The 20,098-nt window shown below is 36.4% G+C and overlaps 1 protein-coding gene across 15 annotated transcripts in view; it reads right to left on the bottom strand.

Moving 5' to 3' along the window:
* The window catches only part of CEP128 (centrosomal protein 128), a 601,725-nt gene that overhangs the window by 380,426 nt on the left and 201,201 nt on the right, over window positions 1-20,098 (bottom strand). For all 15 annotated transcript variants that reach the window (XM_045162006.1, XM_045162005.1, XM_045162004.1 and 12 more), the window contains one exon: window positions 9,669-9,785. In XM_045162006.1, the coding sequence (XP_045017941.1) occupies window positions 9,669-9,785 (117 nt within the window). The remainder of the gene's footprint in view (window positions 1-9,668; window positions 9,786-20,098) is intronic.

Here is a 20,098-nt window from a genome sequence, read left to right as displayed (position 1 = left end):
GTCACAAAGAGTTGGACATGACTTAGTGACTGAACAGCAACATGATTAGCTATACAATAGACAGGATGTCATTAAAGCTATTAACAAATTATATGAACTAATAAGATCATTTAACAAAATTATTGGATATCAGAGCCAGATATAAAACAACTGCATCCCTATATGCTACAAAATATCAATTAGAGATGCAATGAAAGAAAATATTACAATAGAAAGAAAAACCATAAGGTACTAAGAAGTAAGTCTAAGATGTACATGATCATTATAGAGCCAATTATAAATATTATTGAAGAACATCAGAAAACACCTCTTCAAACTAATCTACAATTTAGTACAATTAAATCAAAATACCAGCAAGATTATTCGCAGAACTTGACAAGAGATTTTCATTATCATCCACTGAAATATAATGAAAGCTCTAAAAAATGGAGACAACACATTATCAGGAATAATTCAGGGATAGACAAACAGAACAAACCATATAGAACTCAGACAGATATCACAGGACACTATATAGCAGAAGTGGCATTTAAACCAGAAGGAAAAGAAGAAATTATTCAACAAGGATGCTGAGGCAACTCATTAGTCATACAAGAAATAACTTAAGATTCCTTCCTTCTGCCATTAAAAAAGTGAAATTCCTGATAGAAAATGCAAGTAATTTGGGATTGACATGTACACATGATATTTAAAATGGATCATCAAAAAGGACTTACTGTACAGTCCAGTATTTTTAAATGAGCAAAATTTATACACAGGCTATTTGCACAGGCACAAATGAAAACTACCAGCAAATATGTGAAAAGATACTGAAATTCACTAACAGGAAATAGAAATAAACATGAAACTGAGTTAACATTTTATACTCATCAACTTGGCAAAAATTAAAAACATTTATAACCATTACTGACAGTAGGAATGTGGAGGAAAGGGGGCACTCTCAGCTATTTTGCTGATAAAAAAGTGAAGACTTAGAAAATAATGGAAAAATAAATCTGGTAATCTCTATTATAATAAAAGATCTGTCCATGGCAAAAAAATATTAAGTTGGAACCACATCAGCTATTTGGAGGAATTTCCAGAGTACTGATGAGAGAAAAAAGGAAGGTGAAGAAACGTAGATATATGTAATCCTAGTTTACTAACATAAAAACATTAAAAAAAAACCAAAAACCCAAAAACCTCTGTATATGCAAATGTATATATATTTTATAAATATATATATATATCTGTCCAGCATAATTAAGAGCACAAAAAGAAAAAAAATAATATATCCCAGGCTGTTTACACTATTATTTTTATTTTAGTGAGTAGGGGTAGTAATTGATAGTGAAAAACAGAGGGAAAGAAATAGGAAAAAAATGACCTGAGCAATAAAGCTGCATTAAAAAAAAGATCACGTAAGAATTTATGATATGAAGTTATGCATTTATTCATATTAAATATAAAAATACTTTTTATACTAAATACAAAGTTTAAAAACAAAGAACCACATGAGAAATAAAACCTGTTAAACAATGTATCAAAATAATACATTAGTATGGTCACTACTTAATGCAGTCAACAAATATTTATTAAGAGCATACTATGTTAAAAGCTAGAAATAAAAAATTTTCAAAACAAGTACAATTAAAAGAGATAATACATCAAGAAATGGTAATTAACAGGAATAATCTGAGACTAAAAACTTTACCTCACATAATATATATTACCGGAAACTGAACAGAGAGAGGAAAACAGCCATCAGTGCAGAAGGAGGAGAAAAAGAGTCAATGGCATTAAGAATAATGAATATAAAATATATATATATATATATATAATATAATGAATATAAAAATATAAAAGAATAAAAATTGTGGCTCAAAGTAAGGCCTAAATTTCTTCTACACACAATTTCGCCCCCCCGAAGCACAAACACTAGAGTGTAAGTTTTCAAATTTTACCTTGCAACACACATTCTCCTACAGAGCAGTACATGTGTAGCTGTGCCGGTGTGACACTCTGGGCTTCAGCCCTTTGTCAGTCTGGGGCCCTGGGTGGTGTCACCCTACCTGTGTCATTCTCTATTAAACTCTACCTCATCACCTAGGTCTGACAAAGTACTGAATTCTAGAGATCATATCCCAAGGATTGCAAAAATCAGATGCGTTCTCTGAGTTTTTCTTGTGCTTTCCACAGAACTTGTCTTTTATTTTTGAACTCTCATTTACTTATAATTTCCACTGGTCTTTCTTAACACCCAGGGAGGCTACTGGGGATGGTCAACATGAGGGTGATTTAATGGGCACTTATTTAGAAGGGATCTAATAATATCGGGGGAATTGAAGCTTGTACTATGAAAAAATGTGAAAATGTAGGGGAACCTACAAAAAAAGAGAGCACTGGTTATGGAAACAAGAGGGTAAAGAAAATGGCCACGCAAAAGTTTTGAAATTCAGCCTTGGAAAGGTAAGTGAATAGAGTCCAAAATTTAGCAGCCTCAGAAGGGCTTCCACATCTCCAAATCAAACAGCACAGTCTCTAAAGGAAGAGCAGAAAAAAGGCTTAATGAGGCCATGTTAGAACATTTGCTGGACTAGGATCTCCTCTGAACTGGCTCAGAAGTCTCAAGGGAGATGGTAAAGCTATTAAGAGGACATTAGGAAGACATTCTTGGCTTCAGTGGAAGCTTCTCCTTTAATGAGTCCAAACTAAATACATTAATAAACAGTACCCAAGGCTTTTCTTAGTTGAAGTACCATATTACTCAGCATCTCTGGAGCCACAGTGACATTTCTGGGAAGGAATGAATAGCTATTTTTTCATTGAATTTTTCACAATTGATACAGATGCTAAAAGATGAAGGAAAATACTGGGGGGGAAATCTATCAATTCATTTTTCTGTATATGGTTTCATTTTATTGAAGAGACTCACAAAATCTGGTTTTCTATCAGAGCACAGACTGAAAGCCACTGAGCCGAGCTCCCACACTACACTGAATTCCTCACTTAGTCTTCACTATCTTCTATTAAGATTCCATGCCCTGCCTGCAAAATGGGTTTCTCCATGAAACACTTTTAAATCTTAAGAAACCTGGTTCACTTTAGGTTATATGCAAGTATGGAATATTTCTGGGGGGGGGAACTAGCATTTTAATATGCTACCAAATGCTCTGAAAAAACATATACAAATATCTCATATTTTTCATTTTATGTAATTCAACTGAAGATGAATAAGTAATATTCAATTTATAAAAACCAGCTAGTTAAAAAAAAAAAAAAGGTCAGGAATTCCCAAGATATCCAGAGTCAAGTTAAAAATCTTATGTATGATTTTATGCAAATTTTGTACCTGCAAAAGAGTTCTGATTTGGGCTTACAGTCTAAATACTTCTTTGATGTTCCTAGCACCACCATTCTTACCTATGCCACTAAACTTAACTATCAGTTACTTTACTATCAAGTGTCTGACCAAAAGGAATCTGTAATATGACAAATGTACTATAATGTTAAACACTTTATTGTTTGTACAATGGTTCAACAAGGAAAAGCTGATGGTTACAAGCTTAACTAAATTTGAATTCTGTTAGTAAAAGTTCAGACAACAACCATTCAAAATTTAAAAGAGCTATATGAATAGTCTGGGGAAACTAGAGAGCTACTTGCAAAAAAAAATGAAATTAGAACATTCTCAACACCATTTAAAAAATAAACTCAAAATGGATTAAAGATCTAATCCTAGGAACAGATACTTTAAAACTCCTAGACAGAAACACAGGCGGTACACTCTTTGACACAAAAAGCAGCAATATCTTTTTGGATTCGACTCCCTATGGTAATGGAAATAAAAACAAAATTAAACAAATGAGAGCTAATTGAACTTAAAATCTTTTGCACAACAAAGGAAACCATAAATTAAATGAAAAGACAACCTATGGAATTGGAGAAAATTTTTGCAAATGATGTAACTGACAAGGGTTTAATTTCCAAAATATACAAACCACTCACACTGCTCAAAATAAAATAAAAATAAAAAACAACCTTATCAAAAAATGGACAGAAGATCTAAATAGACATTTCTCCAAAGAAAACATACAGATGACCTACAGACACATGAAATGATGCTCAACATGACTATTTATTAGAGAAATGCAGATCGAAACTACAATGAGGTATCACTTCACACCACTCAGAATGGCCATCATCAGAAAGTCTAAGAATAATAAAGGCTGGAGAGAATGTGGAAAAAAGGGAACCCTCCCACACTGTTAACCAGAATATAAAGCCACCATGGAGAACAGTATGGAAGTTCCTTAAAAAACTAGAAGTAGAGTTACCATATGGTCTGTCAATGCCACTCTTGGGCATATATCTGGAAAAGAAGGAAACTTTTTAATTTGAAAAGATACACACACCCCAACGTTCATAGTAGCACTATTTACAGCAGCCAACACATGGAAGCAACCTAAATGTCCATCAATAAAGAAATAGGTAAACAAGATGTTGTGCATATAAACAATGGAATATTCAATTCAGTCGCTCAGTCGTGTCTGACTCTTTGCAACCCCATGAATCGCAGCACTCCAGGCCTCCCTGTCCATCACCAACTCCAGGAGTTCACTCAAACTCACGTCCATCAAGTCAGTGATGCCATCCAGCCATCTCATCCTATGTCATCCCCTTCTCCTGCACCCAATCTTTCCCAACATCAGGGTCTTTTCAAATGAGTCAGCTCTTCGCATGAGGTGGCCAAAGTACTGGAGTTTCAGCTTTAGCATCATTCCTTCCAAAGAACACCCAGGACTGATCTCCTTTAGAATGGACTGGTTGGATCTCCTTGCAGTCCAAGGGACTCTCAAGAGTCTTCTCCAACACCACAGTTCAAAAGCATCAATTCTTCGGTGCTCAGCCTTCTTCACAGACCAACTCTCACATCCATACATGACCACTGGAAAAACCATAGCCTTGACTAAATGAACCTTTGTTGGCAAAGTAATGTCTCTGCTTTTCAATATGCTATCTAGGTTGGTAATAACTTTCCTTCCAAGGAGTAAGCATCTTTTAATTTCACAGCTGCAGTCACCATCTGCAGTGATTTTGGAGCCCAAAAAAATAAAGTCTGACACTGTTTCCCCATCTATTTCTCTGAAGTGATGGGACCAGATGCCATGATCTTCGTTTTCTGAATCAACTTGAGCTTTAAGCCCACTTTTTCACTCTCCGCTTTCACTGTCATCAAGAGGCTCTTTAGTTCCTCTTCACTTTCTGCCATAAGGGTGATGTCATCTGCATATCTGAGGTTATTGATATTTCTCCTGGCAATCTTGATTCCAGCTTGTGCTTCTTCCAGCCCAGCGTTTCTCATTATGTACTCTGCTTATAAGTTAAATAAGCAGGGTGACAATATACAGCCTTGACGTACTCCTTTTCCTATTTATAACCAGTCTGTTGTTCCACGTCCATAAAAAAGAATGAAATAATGCCATTTACAGCAACATGGATGGAACTGGAGAACTAAGCCAAAGACAAATATCATATGATATCACTTATATGTGGAATCTAAAAAAACAATTACAAATGAACTTACTTACAAAACAGAAATAGACTCAGAAACATGGTTACCAAAGGGAAAAGTTGGTGGGGAGGGATAAATTAGGAGTTTGGGATGAACGGATACATACTACTATAAACAAAGGGATGAACAATAAGGTCCTACTATATAGCACAGGGAACTGTTTTCAACATCTTATAATAACCTACAAAGGAAAAGAATCTGAAAAAAAAAAACTATATGTATATATAACATAATAACAATCGCTTTGCTGTACACCAGAAACTAACACAGCAATGTAAATCAACTATACTTGACTTTAAAACATATAAATATTTTTAAAAGCTATATGAAAAGAAAATTATTGCACAACTAATGAAACATTCATCTCTCCAGGAGACATCAACTGAGCTATGAGAACAATGTTGTCTGAAATGTGACATGTGAGGTCTGAAGGCCAGAGAAGGCCCTTACCAAGTTAAGAATATCTGACATTCGTGTGCAGTAGCACATGAGCAGCTGAGGCTCACCAAAGCAAGTGAATTCCAGAGTGTGCGCATAGCCCTACTGCTTAGACCAGGAGGAATGGGAAAAAAGAACAGAAGAGCAGAAAATTTTTAAAAACTCTAAATAAGAAAAGGAGAGTGACTCTCCCTCAATCCATTTCCAATGACTAATACTGTGATTTTCATTAGGTGGGAACAGATAAAGCTCTGAAGACCTTAGAACCTCATTAGATCACCAAAATGAAGCAGGTTTTAGCCAAAACCACAGACTGCCTCCCTATAACACACTATATCAATACCCAGAAATCTCTGACATTCTGGAATTTTTAATGACAATTCCCAATCTCTTCACAACTTTTGACTGTCATAATTTGAACTAACATTGAATCAAACATTTTAGGGAGGCAGAAGAATATAGTGGCTAAAAGTCCAGGCATACTTACCCACCTAGAGATTCAATTTTCACCATGGTCACAAACAAAATTCATAAATTACTACTGTCATACAGTACAGGTATATCCATAAGTATTAATATCAAATAGAAAGCAAAGTGTTTTCTCTCCTTAAACATCATCTTTCCAGAACACTCTAAGCCACTTAACTTGGGAGTAGGAAAACGCATCAGGCTAAATTAATCCTTTCCAGTTTCCACTGCACTGTTTAATCCAAAATCACCTATTAAAAGCACATAGGTTACCACATATATTAAAGTGACAAAATATGAAATTAAACATTTCTTATCAATAGTGATCCTCTATTGTACTGTCAGAGATGGAATTCCAAAGGACTGTTCAAGCTTTTAGTCAAAATGACAATTACAATGCAAATACTCAGGCTCTGGTTTCTTAAGAATAGGGGTGGGAAGCAATCTTTCTCTCCCTCTTTCTTTGTAATTTTCTGCATTCTGTAAAGAGAGTAGAAAATAAACACAGAAAATTTCTCTAATCTTCTCTCACAAAAAAGAACAATTGTCTCTTCAGTGCTGTTCTACGCTCACCAGATGCAATTTGCTTTTAGAACAAATGTATAAAAATCAAGGTTTTTTTTTTTTTTTTTAAAAAGGCTACCCACATCTGTATCTAATTATTCAACAAAGTATCCTCTTTAAAGTAATTACCAACTAACAAAGGTATGCGTCCTTTTGTGAAATGGAGGAAAAATGGATTTTTAGAAAACAAAAGCAGATTTTTCTATCAGCTTACATTATAATTTCAGGTTTGCAATTTTTATTCCTAATTATCAATGGGCACGTTTCCTAAAACTTAAAAAAAAAATTAATCTGTCGATCGAAAAGGGTTAATGATCTTTAAGAACACACAAGTATATCTGAAGAACATCACTTTTAAAGAAAAACATTTTTGTAAAAGAAAAAAATAAAGCATTCCTTTTGTTTTTAAATCTTTTGGTTTCCTTGTTTCTCATTTTTTTATGCTTTATATATCTAAGAAACATTTAAAGGTAATCTCACAAGTTTCCTATAATGACAATCATAAAACATAACCAAGATGATAAAATGATAATTCATAAATCTACACTAATATTAACGAATCAATGAATGAGTGGAGAAAACGACAAAGCACCTCCTGACAGTAGGATTCCAACTGATGACTGTAATAGATATGACAGAATATTTTTTAAATCACTGTTTAGTATCACTTACAGCAGTAACTATTTCATGAAAGAATCAATAGATGCTAAAATTTGAAGGTGAAAATATGATGAAATATAGGCTATTGTCAAGTTTCAAAGAGTTTCCCCATAACACAAATAATTAAAAAGCATAATATAGTAACTTTACAGTAGATAAACCTGGCAAGTAACACCTTAATCAATGTTCAGTTTTAATCAGTGACGGAACAAATCAACATTACATGCCTCCTGATCTGATAACCTAGGAAAAACGCAACAACAGTTCTCTGGGTTTCCTGCCAGAAGTCCAAGATCTGAATCTAGTGATGAGGAAAAAAAAATCAACAAACCTAAAACAAAAGACATTCTACAAAATAACTGGCTAGAAAAAAAAAGACTGAAAAACTATTCCAGATTAAAGGAGACTAAAGAGACAGGATGGTCAAATGCTTTATGTAATCCTGAATTGTACTCTGGACCAGAAAAGGACTTTAAGCGGCAAAATTTTAATAAAACCTATAGGTTCACAGTATTGATCCAATGTTAATCTCCTGTGATAACAGAAGAGAATGTACACACCCTATTATTTAGATTTAAAAGCATCTACATTATGTCAGCAACTAGCCTCAAAAAAATAGATATACATACACATGGAGATACATATATAAAATAATAAAGCAAGTCTGGCAAATATGAGTATTAGGGGAATCGAGGCAAAGGATATACATTATTCCTTTGTTCTAATCACTCAACTTCTTTATAAGTCTGCAGTTTCAAAACAAAAATATTACCCTGGGCTTCCCTGGTGGCTCAGTGGTAAAGAATCCACCAGCCAAAACAGAAGACCCCTGGGTCAGGAAGATCCCACATGCCATGGAGCAACTAAGCCCACACACCACAACTAGTGACCAGTGTCCAGAGCCCCAGAACTGCAACTGCTGAGCCCGTGAGCCACAACTACTGAAGGCCGTGCACCCCAGAGCCTGTGCTCCCCAACAAGAGAAGCCACCTCAAGGAGAAACCTGCGCACTGCAGCGAAGAGTAGCCCCCCGCTCGCCGCAACCAGAGAAAGCCCACATGCAGCAATGAAGGGCCAGCACAGCCATAAATAAATAAATCATTTACAAGAAAAAAATATTACCTAATGGATAAGAAACCTCCAGTTTGAATTTGACAATAGTCTAGTCCAGGGATCTGTAAACTTTTTCTATACAGAGCCAGTCAGTCAATACACATTTTAAGCTTTGTGAGCTATGCAGTCTTTTTCACAACATCTCAACTCTCCTGTTGTGTCACAAAAGTACTGAAAATGAATGGGGGTGGCTATGTTTCAATAAAATTTCATTACAAAAATAAGCAGTGTGCTGATCCCTGGCCTAGTTCACACCAAAGAAAATGAATCTGAATAATTATGCCTTCAGTTCACATGTACGGAGCACAAGCTAGACACTCTGTTTACTGTTTTATCCACATCAACTTATTTACTCCTGCACCAACATGATTAAGTAAATGCTATGATTATTTCCATTTTCTACAGAGGAAATGATGTGAAGACTTGACTCATTAGAAAAGACCCTGTTGCTGGGAAAGACTGAGGCAGGAGGAGAAGGGGACAACAGAGGATGAGATGGTTGAATGGCATCACCGACTCGAAGGACATGTGTTTGAGTGAACTCCGGGAGTTGGTGATGGACAGGGAGTCCCGGCGTGCTGCAGTCCATGGGGTCACAAAGAGCCGGACACTGAGCGACTGAACAACAGCAAAGGAAATGAGTCTAGAGAAGTTAAGGGACTTGCCCAAAGTCATACATCCAGTAAAGCGTAGGCTCTGGGTTTGAACCAGGAAGGGTCATTTACATACAACAAACTGTAAGCAATATGCCGCACTTCTCACATGGACTGAACTGTCACATGCAACACCCAGGAACTAAAACCATTTTAACAATAGCTAAACAACCACCTAACCTCAGGATTTACATTACGAAAAGCCACTTTTCACAAACCTCCTGTAGCTGCTGAGAAATAAGTCCCAGTTGATCCTGCCGTCTTTCCACCAGCTCTCTTTCTGTTCGCATCTCTTTCTCTATTTCCTGAAGCCGCCGCTCCACTCGATCTGAAACCTTAACATAAACAAAGAAAAAAGTGCCATTATAGAGCTGCTAGGCAAAAAAAAAAAAAAAAAAGACTAAACTGAAGAGATAGCTTATGCCAGATACACTACTGCCTAAAGCATTTAAGACTGAGGCTTATTTGTAGAACCGTTTTTAATGACATTTATAAAGCAGGTCACAAAAATACTCTCTAAAAGTTGCAACAGAAAACAATCATTAGTCTCCAATTAATCCAAACCTAGACCCCAGAAAAGACTGAAATGTTTCAAAGTATAATGTGTGTCTAAAGATCAGAGTGAAAGGTAATAAACTAGAAAAGAGTGCCCTCTGGTGAGTTAAAAGACAATTACCAATTTTGCCTACAACTGTATTTATTACTTTATGAATGATAAATTGTTCTATCTATTTAGTTATTTTTCATTTTAATTATCTAAAACCATGACCTCCCTTGGAAGGTTTTGATGTTTATATGCAGCAAATAATTGAAAGGGCCTGTCAACCTTTGCTACTATGATGTGCTAAAAATAAACCAGCTGTAAAAGATCAAAAAACCAAGTCACATGAAAAAATGTTTAATTGGGACTCTCTAAAATAAACATGAAAGAATTTATTCTCTGATGTAAGATTTTTCCTTGCTAAAAGTTATTCACATTCAAACACACTTCATGTGTATTATTATACAGTCCCCTAAATAAAATATACACTACTTGACTATTTACATATATTTGGTATAGGAGGATACAATAAAAGACATTTGTATTCATTTAAGAGAAGCAATATATACAACCTTGTCACAAGAAGTCTTTTGCCACAAATTCCATAGAGTCAATAAAGGTCTTGGTCACAAGGGATCTTACTGGGGCAACAGAAATATTCCAAACTAGATTATTAAAACAAGACCTGGTGCTGACTGTGGCTCAGAATGTGCACTCCTTACTGCAAATTCAGGCTTAAATAGAAGAAAGCAGGGAAAACCACTAGGTCATTCAGGTATGACCTAAATCAAATCCCTTTATGATCAGACAGTGGAGGCAATGAATAGATTCAAGGGATTAGATCTGGTAGATGGAGTGTCTGAAGAACTATGGACAAAGGTTCATTGTATTATACAGGAAGGAGTAAGTGACCAAAAACATCCCAAAGAAAAAGAAACACAAGAAGGCAAAGGGGTTATCTGTGGAAGCTTTACAAATAGCTGAGAAAAGAAGAGAAGTGAAAGGCAAAGGAGAAAGAGAAAGATATACCCAACTGAATGAAGAGTTCTAGAGACTAGAAAGGAAAAATATGAAGGCCTTCTTCAATGAACAATGCAAAGAAGTAAAGGAAAATAACAGAATGGGAAAGAGTAGAAACCTCTTCAAGAAAATTGGAGATACCAAGGGAACATTTCATGAAAGGATGGACATGATAAAGGACAGAAACAGTAAGGACCTAAAAAAAGCAGAAGAGATTAAGAGGTGGCAAATACACAGAGAAGAACTATACAAAGAAGGTCTTAATGATCTGAATAACCACAATAGTAAATTTGGAAAACTCAGCAGTGGCCACAGGACTAGAAAACGTCAGTTTTCATTCAAAGAAAGACAACGTCAGAGAATGTTCAAACTATCTCACAACTGCACTCATCTCACACACTAGCAAAGTAATGCTCAAAATTCTCTAAGCCAGGCTTCAACAGAATGTGAACCAAGAACTTCCAGATGTTCAAGCTGCATTTAGAAAAGGCAGAGGAACCAGAGAACAAACTGCCAACAACCACTGGCTCATTGAAAAAGCAATACAATTGGAGCAAAACATCTGCTTCATTGACTATTCAAATGTCTTTGACTGTGGATCACAACAAACTGGAAAATTCAAAAGATGGGAATACCAGACCATTTTACCTGCCTCCTGAGAAACCTATATGCTGGTTAAGAAGCAATAATTAGAACCAGACAAGGAACAACAGACTGATTAAAAATTGGGAAAAGAGAAAATCAAGGCTGTATATTATCACCCTACTTATTTAACTTAGAGAGTACACCATGCAAAATGCTGGGTTGAATAAATCACAAGCTGGAATTAAGACTGGCAGGAGAAATATCAACCTCAGATATGCAGATGATACCATTCTAATGGCAGAAAGCAAAGAGGAACTAAAGAGCCTCTTGATGAAGTTGGAAGAAGAAAGTGAAAAAGCTGGTTTAAAATTCAGCATTCAAAAAACTAAGATCATGACATCTGGCCCCATCACTTTATGGCAAATAGATAGGGAAGCAGTGGACACAGTGACAGATTTTATTTTCTTAGGCTCCAAAATCACTGTGGATAGTGACTGCAGCCATGAAATTAAGTACTTGCTCCTGGAAGAAAAGCTATGACCAACCTGAGCAGTGCATTAAAAAGCAGAGCCATCACTTTGCTGACAAAGGTCTGCACAGTCAAAGCTGTGGCTTTTCCAGTAGTCATTTACGGATGGGCAAGTTGGACCACAGAGAAGGCTGAACACCAAAAACTGATGCTTTTGAACTGTGGTGCTGGGGAACACTCTTGGGAGTCCCTTGGACTGCAAGGAGATCAAACCAGTCAATCCTAAAGGAAATCAACCCTCAAAAGTTGCTAAAAGGACTGATGCTGAAGCTGAAGCTCCAATACTTTGGCCACCTGATGCGAAGAGCTGCCTCAATGGAAAAGACCCTGATGCCAGCAAAGATTGAAGGCAAAGGGAGTGGCAGGGGATAGGATGGTTAGAGGGCATCAAGGACTCAATGGACATGAGTTTATACAAACTCTAGGAGGCAGTGAAGGACAGAGAAACCCTGACGTGCTACAATCTACAGGGTCACAAAGAGTTGGACACAACTTAGCGACTGAACAAACAGACACAAAACTAGATTATGGTGATAGGTGCATAACTCAGTACATTTACTAAAAATTATTGAATTGCACACTTAAGGCAGATTAATTTTATGGTAAACTATGCCTCAAATAAGGTTATTTTTTGAAAAGACATTGGTAAACATAAGTTCAATTAGTCAATAAAGGTTAAGCAAAAATATTCCATCAAAAATTAGTAGTTAACATTTACTAAGACTGGTAAGTTTTGGGTTTCCAACTTTGAGTGCTCAAGAGCAATTAAGATATTTACTATGATATTCAGAGTACTTTACTAAAACCTCAAAACACCTTTAGCATCAGGCTTCTAATTTATTCTAGCAATCAACCCTAATATCCCAACAATTTACTACTGTATCTGAAATAAAGGCAGTGCTTGCTGTTACAGAAACAATATTAAAAATAAATTTAAAAAATAAAGCTAATTCATTCTATTTTTACAAAGTGGTAATACCTTCATTGCTCACTCAATATGAAAAGTAATACCAACACTTATTAAAAATAAATAATAGGGAATGATCTCAAACATATTAGGATGGCGATGGTCGACAAAAACCAGAAAACAATGTCGGGGAGGCTGCAGGGAAACGGAAACCATGATGCATCGCTGGTGGGGTGCACAAGTGTGGGGCCACTATGGAAAACAGTCCAGTGGCTGCTTAAAAAAGAAAGAGCAGAGTTACCACATGACTCAGCAACTGCATTTCTAGGCATACACCTAGAAGAACCAAAATCCGCGTCTCAAAGAGATTATTTGTATACCCATGTTCATGGCAGCATTACCCACAACAGCCAAAAGGCAGAAGCAACTCAAGTGACCATGTACAATGGTGGGTGCAGGGGCCTGGGGAAGGAGGAATAAGTAGCTGCTGTTTAACGGGTGCAGCTCCACTTTTGTAAGATGAAGAGACTTCTGTATTTGGTTGGACAACAATGTGAAGGTACATAACACTAACGAACTGAACACTTAGAAATGGCTAAGATGATAAATTTTATGTTATATATACTTCACAATTAAAAATAAACAAATAATATAGAATGATAAAAAAAGTTTTTAATCTGTCAATATCATCTATCAGAAGAAAAAATAACATTAAGTATTTTGTTGTATACTCCCAAGAAATCTTTCTATGCATATGTGTATGACTAGTCAAACATATATCCATTTCATTTAAATTTTTAAACAAAAATTGGGATATTAGAGCTTTGTAAATTTTTTCAGTTTATATATATACAGTGCATATATACATATATACATATTTTTTTCTTTTTGCAGTTCACATATCATGGATAAGTTTCCATGACAACAAATCTATATCCTGATTTTTAGCAAAGGTATAGTTTTCTGTCCACTGATTAAAATAATTCCATTTATAATGGGATAACTGTAATTTACTTTTACTAGCATATGTTGTGATAGATACTCCTGTATAAGATTATTTTTGTAAACTCAAAATACAATCTTTAAGTAGAATTATTAAGGCAAAAGGTATAAGTCAAAAAAATTTTTTTAAATATGGACTTGACAGAATTTTGAACTTTTACTCCAATTTTTAATTCTAAGAAGACTGAGATGAAGCAAGGTATTAACCATGAATCACAAAACAAACTAATGAGAAAACTGATCCCAATACAAGTCTCCTTTTTCAGCAGCATTTGTAATTCTCAGCTCCATTTGCACACACTCATTCATTCAGTAAGAATACAGACACTAATTTGTTCCAGCTTAATGCTAGGCAGAAGCTAGAGATACAGCAATACACAGATGTATCCACAGACCCTACCTTTCAATAACTTTTATCCATTGAAGACTGACACTGAATGAGTAATTAGAAATTTTCTAATTAAATTCAATGAGTTGAACAACTGATGTACTTCAGGAAAGCAGGCTGTGCCTATTATTAGCATCCTATCAAAATGTAAGCAATTCAAGTAACTAAATACCGAAATCAAAACCCAAGATTATTTAGCCATTATCTACCTTACCACCATAACTGGTACATGAAATGAGACTGAGTTATCATCATATTTGAAGGACTTTCCATTTTGAAATAATTGTTGTGTTAGGCAGTTTCTGACGGGGTTTCAACAGTCTCTGCTTCCTGTGTTCATACACTGGTAATAATTTCTTCCCCTTGAGTGTGGGCTGGCCCTAGTACTTCCTTCTAGTGAACAGAATATGACAAGAGTGATGATGTGTCATTTCGATGATTAGGGAACAATAAACTCTAACTTTCATCTTAATAGCATGTTTTCACTTCTCACTTGCTCGCTCTAGAGAGGCAAGCTGCCATGTTCTGAAATGCTTTGTGTAGAGACCACATGTCAAAGAAACAAGAGGTCTCTGACCAACAGTTCATGAGGCCTGAAACTTCAATCCAATAACCTAAAAGGAACCAAATGAGCAAGGAAGAAGATCCATTCTAGTGAAGCCTTCAGGTGACCGTAGCCTGTGAAAGACCCAGAGACACACCTGAATTCCTAATCCACATTAACTGTGAAATAATAAAGGTTTAAAGCCACTAAGTTTTAGGAGATTTGTTATGCAGCCATAGACAGTTAACTAATGTAACTTTTTAATTGATTTTCAAATAAGTCCTCACCCAAGAAATAAACTAGAGAGTCTGATGAAGAAGAAAATATGTATGTTTTTTCCACTTCATCCACAAAATTTCTATCTGCTTCACATAATTTTCTTCTCCATTTCTAACTATTAAGACCTCCATTTCATCCATGGTAGAGGGATTTTTAAATAGACAGGTAGCTGGTCAGTATTGAGAAATCGCCAAACAGTACTGAGAAAAAAATAAAAACATATACAAACTAGCATGATTGAAAATGAATAAACACATAAACTATTTTATTAATTTCATTGACTGTGTGGATCACACCAAACTGTAGAAAATTCTTCAGGAGATTGGAATACCGGATCACCTTCAGTTCAGTCCCTCAGTCATGTCCGACTCTTTGCGAACCCATGAACTGCAGCACTCCAGGCCTCCCTGTCCATCACCAACCCCCGGAGTTCACTCAAACTGATGTCTATTGAGTCAGTGATGCCATCCAGCCATCTCATCCTGTCATCCCCTTCTCCGCCTGCCCCCAATCCCTCCCAGCATTAGATTCTTTTCCAATGAGTCAACTCTTTGCATGAGGTGGCCAAAGTATTGGAGTTTCAGCTTTAGCATCAGTCCTTCCAAAGAACACCCAGGGTTGATCTCCTTTAGGATGGACTAATTGGAAATTCTTGCAGTCCAAGGGACTCGCAAGAGTCTTCTCCAACACCACAGCTCAGAAGTATCAATTCTTCGGCACTCAGCTTTCTTCACAGTCCAACTCTCACACCCATACATGACCACTGGAAAAACCATTGCCTTGACTAGACAGACCTTTGTTGGCAAAGTAATGTCTCTGCTTTTGAATATGTTATCTAGGTTGGTCATAACTTTCCTTCCAAGGAGTAAGCGTCTTTTAATTTCATGGCTGCAATCACCATCTGCTGTGATTTTGGAGCCCCCCCAAAAATAAAGTCTGAGACTGTTTCCACTGTTTCCCCATCTATTTCCCATGAAGTGATGGGACCAGATGCCATGATTTTAGTTTTCTGAATGCTGAGTTTTAAGCCAGCCTTTTTCACTTTCTTCTTTCACCTTCATCAAGAAGCATTTAGTTCCTCTTCACTTTCTGCCATAAGGGTGGTGTCATCTGCATATCTGAGGTTACTGATATTTCTCCCGGGCAAATCACCTTACCTGCCTCCTATGAAACCTTCATGCAGGTCAAGAAGCAACAGTTAGAATCGGACATGGAACAACTGACTGGTTCCAAATTGAGAAAGGAGTACGTCAAGGCTGTATATTGTCACCCTGCTTATTTCACTTATATGCAGAGTACATCATGCAAAATGTCATGCTGGATGAAACACAAGCTGGAATCAAGACTGCCGGGAGAAATATCAACAACCTCAGAAATGCAGATGACACCACCCTAATGGCAGAAAGTGAAGAGGAACTAAATGCTTCTTGATGAAGGTGAAAGAAGAAAGTGAAAAAGGCTGGCTTAAAACTCAGCATTCAAAAACCTAAAATCATGGCATCTGGTCCATCACTTTATGGCAAATAGATGGGGGAACAATGGAAACAGTGACAGACTATTTTCTTGGGCTCCAAAATCACGGCAGATGGTGACTGCAGCCATGAAATTAAAAGACACACACTCCTTGGAAGAAAAGCTATGACAGACTTAGCACATTAAAAAGCAGAGACATTACTTTGCCAACAAAATCTGTATAGTCAAAGCTATGGTTTTTCCTGTTTTCATGTACAGATATGAGAGCTGGACCATAAAGAAGGCTGCGTGCCAAAGAATTGATGTTTTTGAACTGTGGTGTTGGAGAAGACTCTTGGGAGCCCTTTGGACTGCAAGGAGATTAAACCAGTCAATCCTAAAGGAAAGTAGTCCTGAATATTCGTTAGAAGGACTGATGCTAAAGCTGAAACTCCAATACTTTGGCCACCTGATGGAATGAGCAGAGTCATTAGAAAAGACCCTGATGCTGGGAAAGATTGAAGGCAAGAGGGGAATGGGATGACAGAGGATGGGATGGCTGGATGGCATCACCGACTCAATGGATATGCGTTTGAGCAATTTTTAGGAGATGGTGAAGGACAAGGAAGCCCGGCATGCTGCAGTCCACAGGGTTGCAAATAGTTGGACATGACTGAGTGACTGAACAACAACAAATATAATCATCCTATAGGGCTACCAAAGTATCTAGATCTAATCATCCAGAGAGATTAATATGCTCAAAATATTTTCCTTTTTTGACTGTTAATATTTGTATTGAGTCACTCAACTCCAACTAAGTCAGCAATAATCAAGGACCTAAAACATACATTTGGATAGCTCCAGTTTTCTCTTTGTCTATTCTTTCTCTTCTCTTTCTATGTTATATTCTGTATCAGTTAGGGTACAGTCTAGGCTCTTCCAAAAGGATCAAATACACATCAGATAAGATAAGGGTTTCTTTCTCTCTCATCTTACTGCCCACAGGAAAGTAAGAGAAGCTGGCAGGCCACTCTCTTCCCTAAGGTCATTCAGATCCAGGTTCCTTCTATCCGTTGTTCCATCAGCCCCAGACTGTTACCCTCACCTGCATGGTTTAAGCTGGGTCAGTGCTACAACCCCGTTTCAACCCACATACAGACAGAGGAAGTCTCAGTCAAGTGGCTTTGTTTTCAAGGAAACCCAAAAGGTGCATGTACCACTTTTACTCACACCTAATCAGTCACATGGTCACAACTTAGACACGTAGGAAATCTAAGATATGTCATCTCTACCTGAGTCATCACGAGCCTGGATAAAACTGCTAGGGGTGGGGAACAGGCTCATAAGAGGATGAAGATAGGGATCTGATGCTAAAGGAAAGAAGGAACTCAATACAACAGGCCAATTAGAAAAACCTATCTTCACGCATATGGCAGTTTTAAGGTAAGACACATTTCATCCTTTTTGGAAAAGAGTAAGATAAATGTTAATTCTCAGATGAAAGTATTAGAAGACGACATTTAAAATACTAATTATAAAGTTGAGCAATATGCAACAAACTACAAATGCACATAAACTTTAATCTTACAAATCCACTCTTAGAAATTTATTCTACCAATTTACTTCCCCATGTGAAAATCGGTGCATGCTCAAGATCAATAACTGCAGTGCTGTGGATAAAAGCAAAAGATTTAAACCACCTAAATGTCCATCAATATAAGACTGGTTAAATAAATTATGGGAAATTCAATGGAATGCTTTAAATATTAAAAGAAAGGAATTAGCAAGCTCATGAAATATTAATATGGAACAATATCAAAAATATATTAAGTGAAAAAGGCAATGTACAGAAGTGTTTTTACTATGCTAATTGCTAACAATAACAACAAAGGGAGAGTAAGAGCGGCCACTCTAGAGATGGTGGCTATCAACAGAAGACTTGAGTGACAAAAGGGAGCCAGCCATGCAAAACAATGGGAAAACAGAAGCCAATGCAAAGACCAAAATGTAGGAATGAGTTTGGCAAAACCAAGGAACCTAGAAAAGCTAGATAATGTAGGCAGTATAGCCTATGGTAAACAATTTGAAACAGAATAATCTCAGGGATGGTTTTAAAAACCATTAGAGAAATTCACTGTGATGACTACTTTTAAAAATCACTTGGGAGAATTCCCTGGCAGTCCAGCGGTCAGGACATTGTGCTCTCACTACTGTGGGCCCAGGTTCAATCCGTGCTTGGGGAACTAAAATCTCACAGGCTTCTCGACATGGCCAAAAAATAAAATAAAAATCACCTGGGAACTGTCAGTACAGATATGGACAATTGTAAGAGACAAGAGACCAAGTTCAACGCATTCCACTGCAGTAAACTCAATAAAAGTGACCGAACAGAAGTATTAGATGATATAGACATTAAGCAAGACTGGAATTAGGAATTAAGCAAGACTGCAAGAAATAAAAAGGACAAAATTTGATAATGGACTGGAAGTGTGGTATGAAAAACAAGATCTGGAGTGAATCCTAGGTGACTGCTGGGTAGGTTGTTACACACTTTTCTGAGACAGAGAAGACCAAAGAACAGCAAATATAAACAGTTCTAAATGGAATGGCACAGGCTTTGTACCTAATGACACAGCATATATTTATAACTTTTGAAAGATAATTCCCAATAAGAAGATTATAAGGACTTCACACATTATTGCCACCCCACATTTATTTTCTATTTCTGAGACCTAAGGGAAAAGCCTAATACTGAAAAATTCTTTTTTACCAGAATCCATATTAATCAGTCAAATTCACTGCCAAGATATCAAAATGCCCTGAATCTCTAAATTTAGTTGTAAAAAAAGCAGAATAACAATGAACATTAGGACAGCTTTTAAAGTCAGCATTTTAATGAAGAGAGATGAAACAAAAGCAAAAGCATTCTGTTCACAGGATTGTATTCTGGCATTTCAATGTGTTGATTCCTCAGATCTTTAATAATATCTGCTGGCTTAAAATCCACTTCAGTAAGTATTAGTTATACACGCTGCCATTGTAATCTCTGCAATAACTATTTTATTCTAAATGCAGTATTGGGGGAGTTCTTTGATTAATAATCAACTCATAAGCTGCTGGATCCATGTTTACATTTCGAATTTAGTGGCCTTCCTACAGAAATCAAAATAAAAATGTTTTTAAATAATCAAACTTAATATGTACTCCTATCACACTCAGCCAGATAAAGCCCAGATAACTAATGACTAAAATTTCTCCTATGGTATGATGCACACAAAATATTGTTTATTATCACAATTAAGTGTTGACAGAAAATATTTCCCAAAACATCATGCTAAAATAATATTCCCCTTCCAATGGGCAGTTTGAAAACAAACAAACAAAAATTTATGACACCCAAA

The sequence above is a fragment of the Bubalus bubalis genome, chromosome 11 (assembly GCF_019923935.1).
Source record: "Bubalus bubalis isolate 160015118507 breed Murrah chromosome 11, NDDB_SH_1, whole genome shotgun sequence".
Taxonomy (NCBI): Eukaryota; Metazoa; Chordata; class Mammalia; order Artiodactyla; family Bovidae; genus Bubalus; species Bubalus bubalis.
The sequence above is the reverse complement of the archived record's forward strand: the minus strand, read 5'-3'. Positions and strand labels throughout refer to the sequence as shown.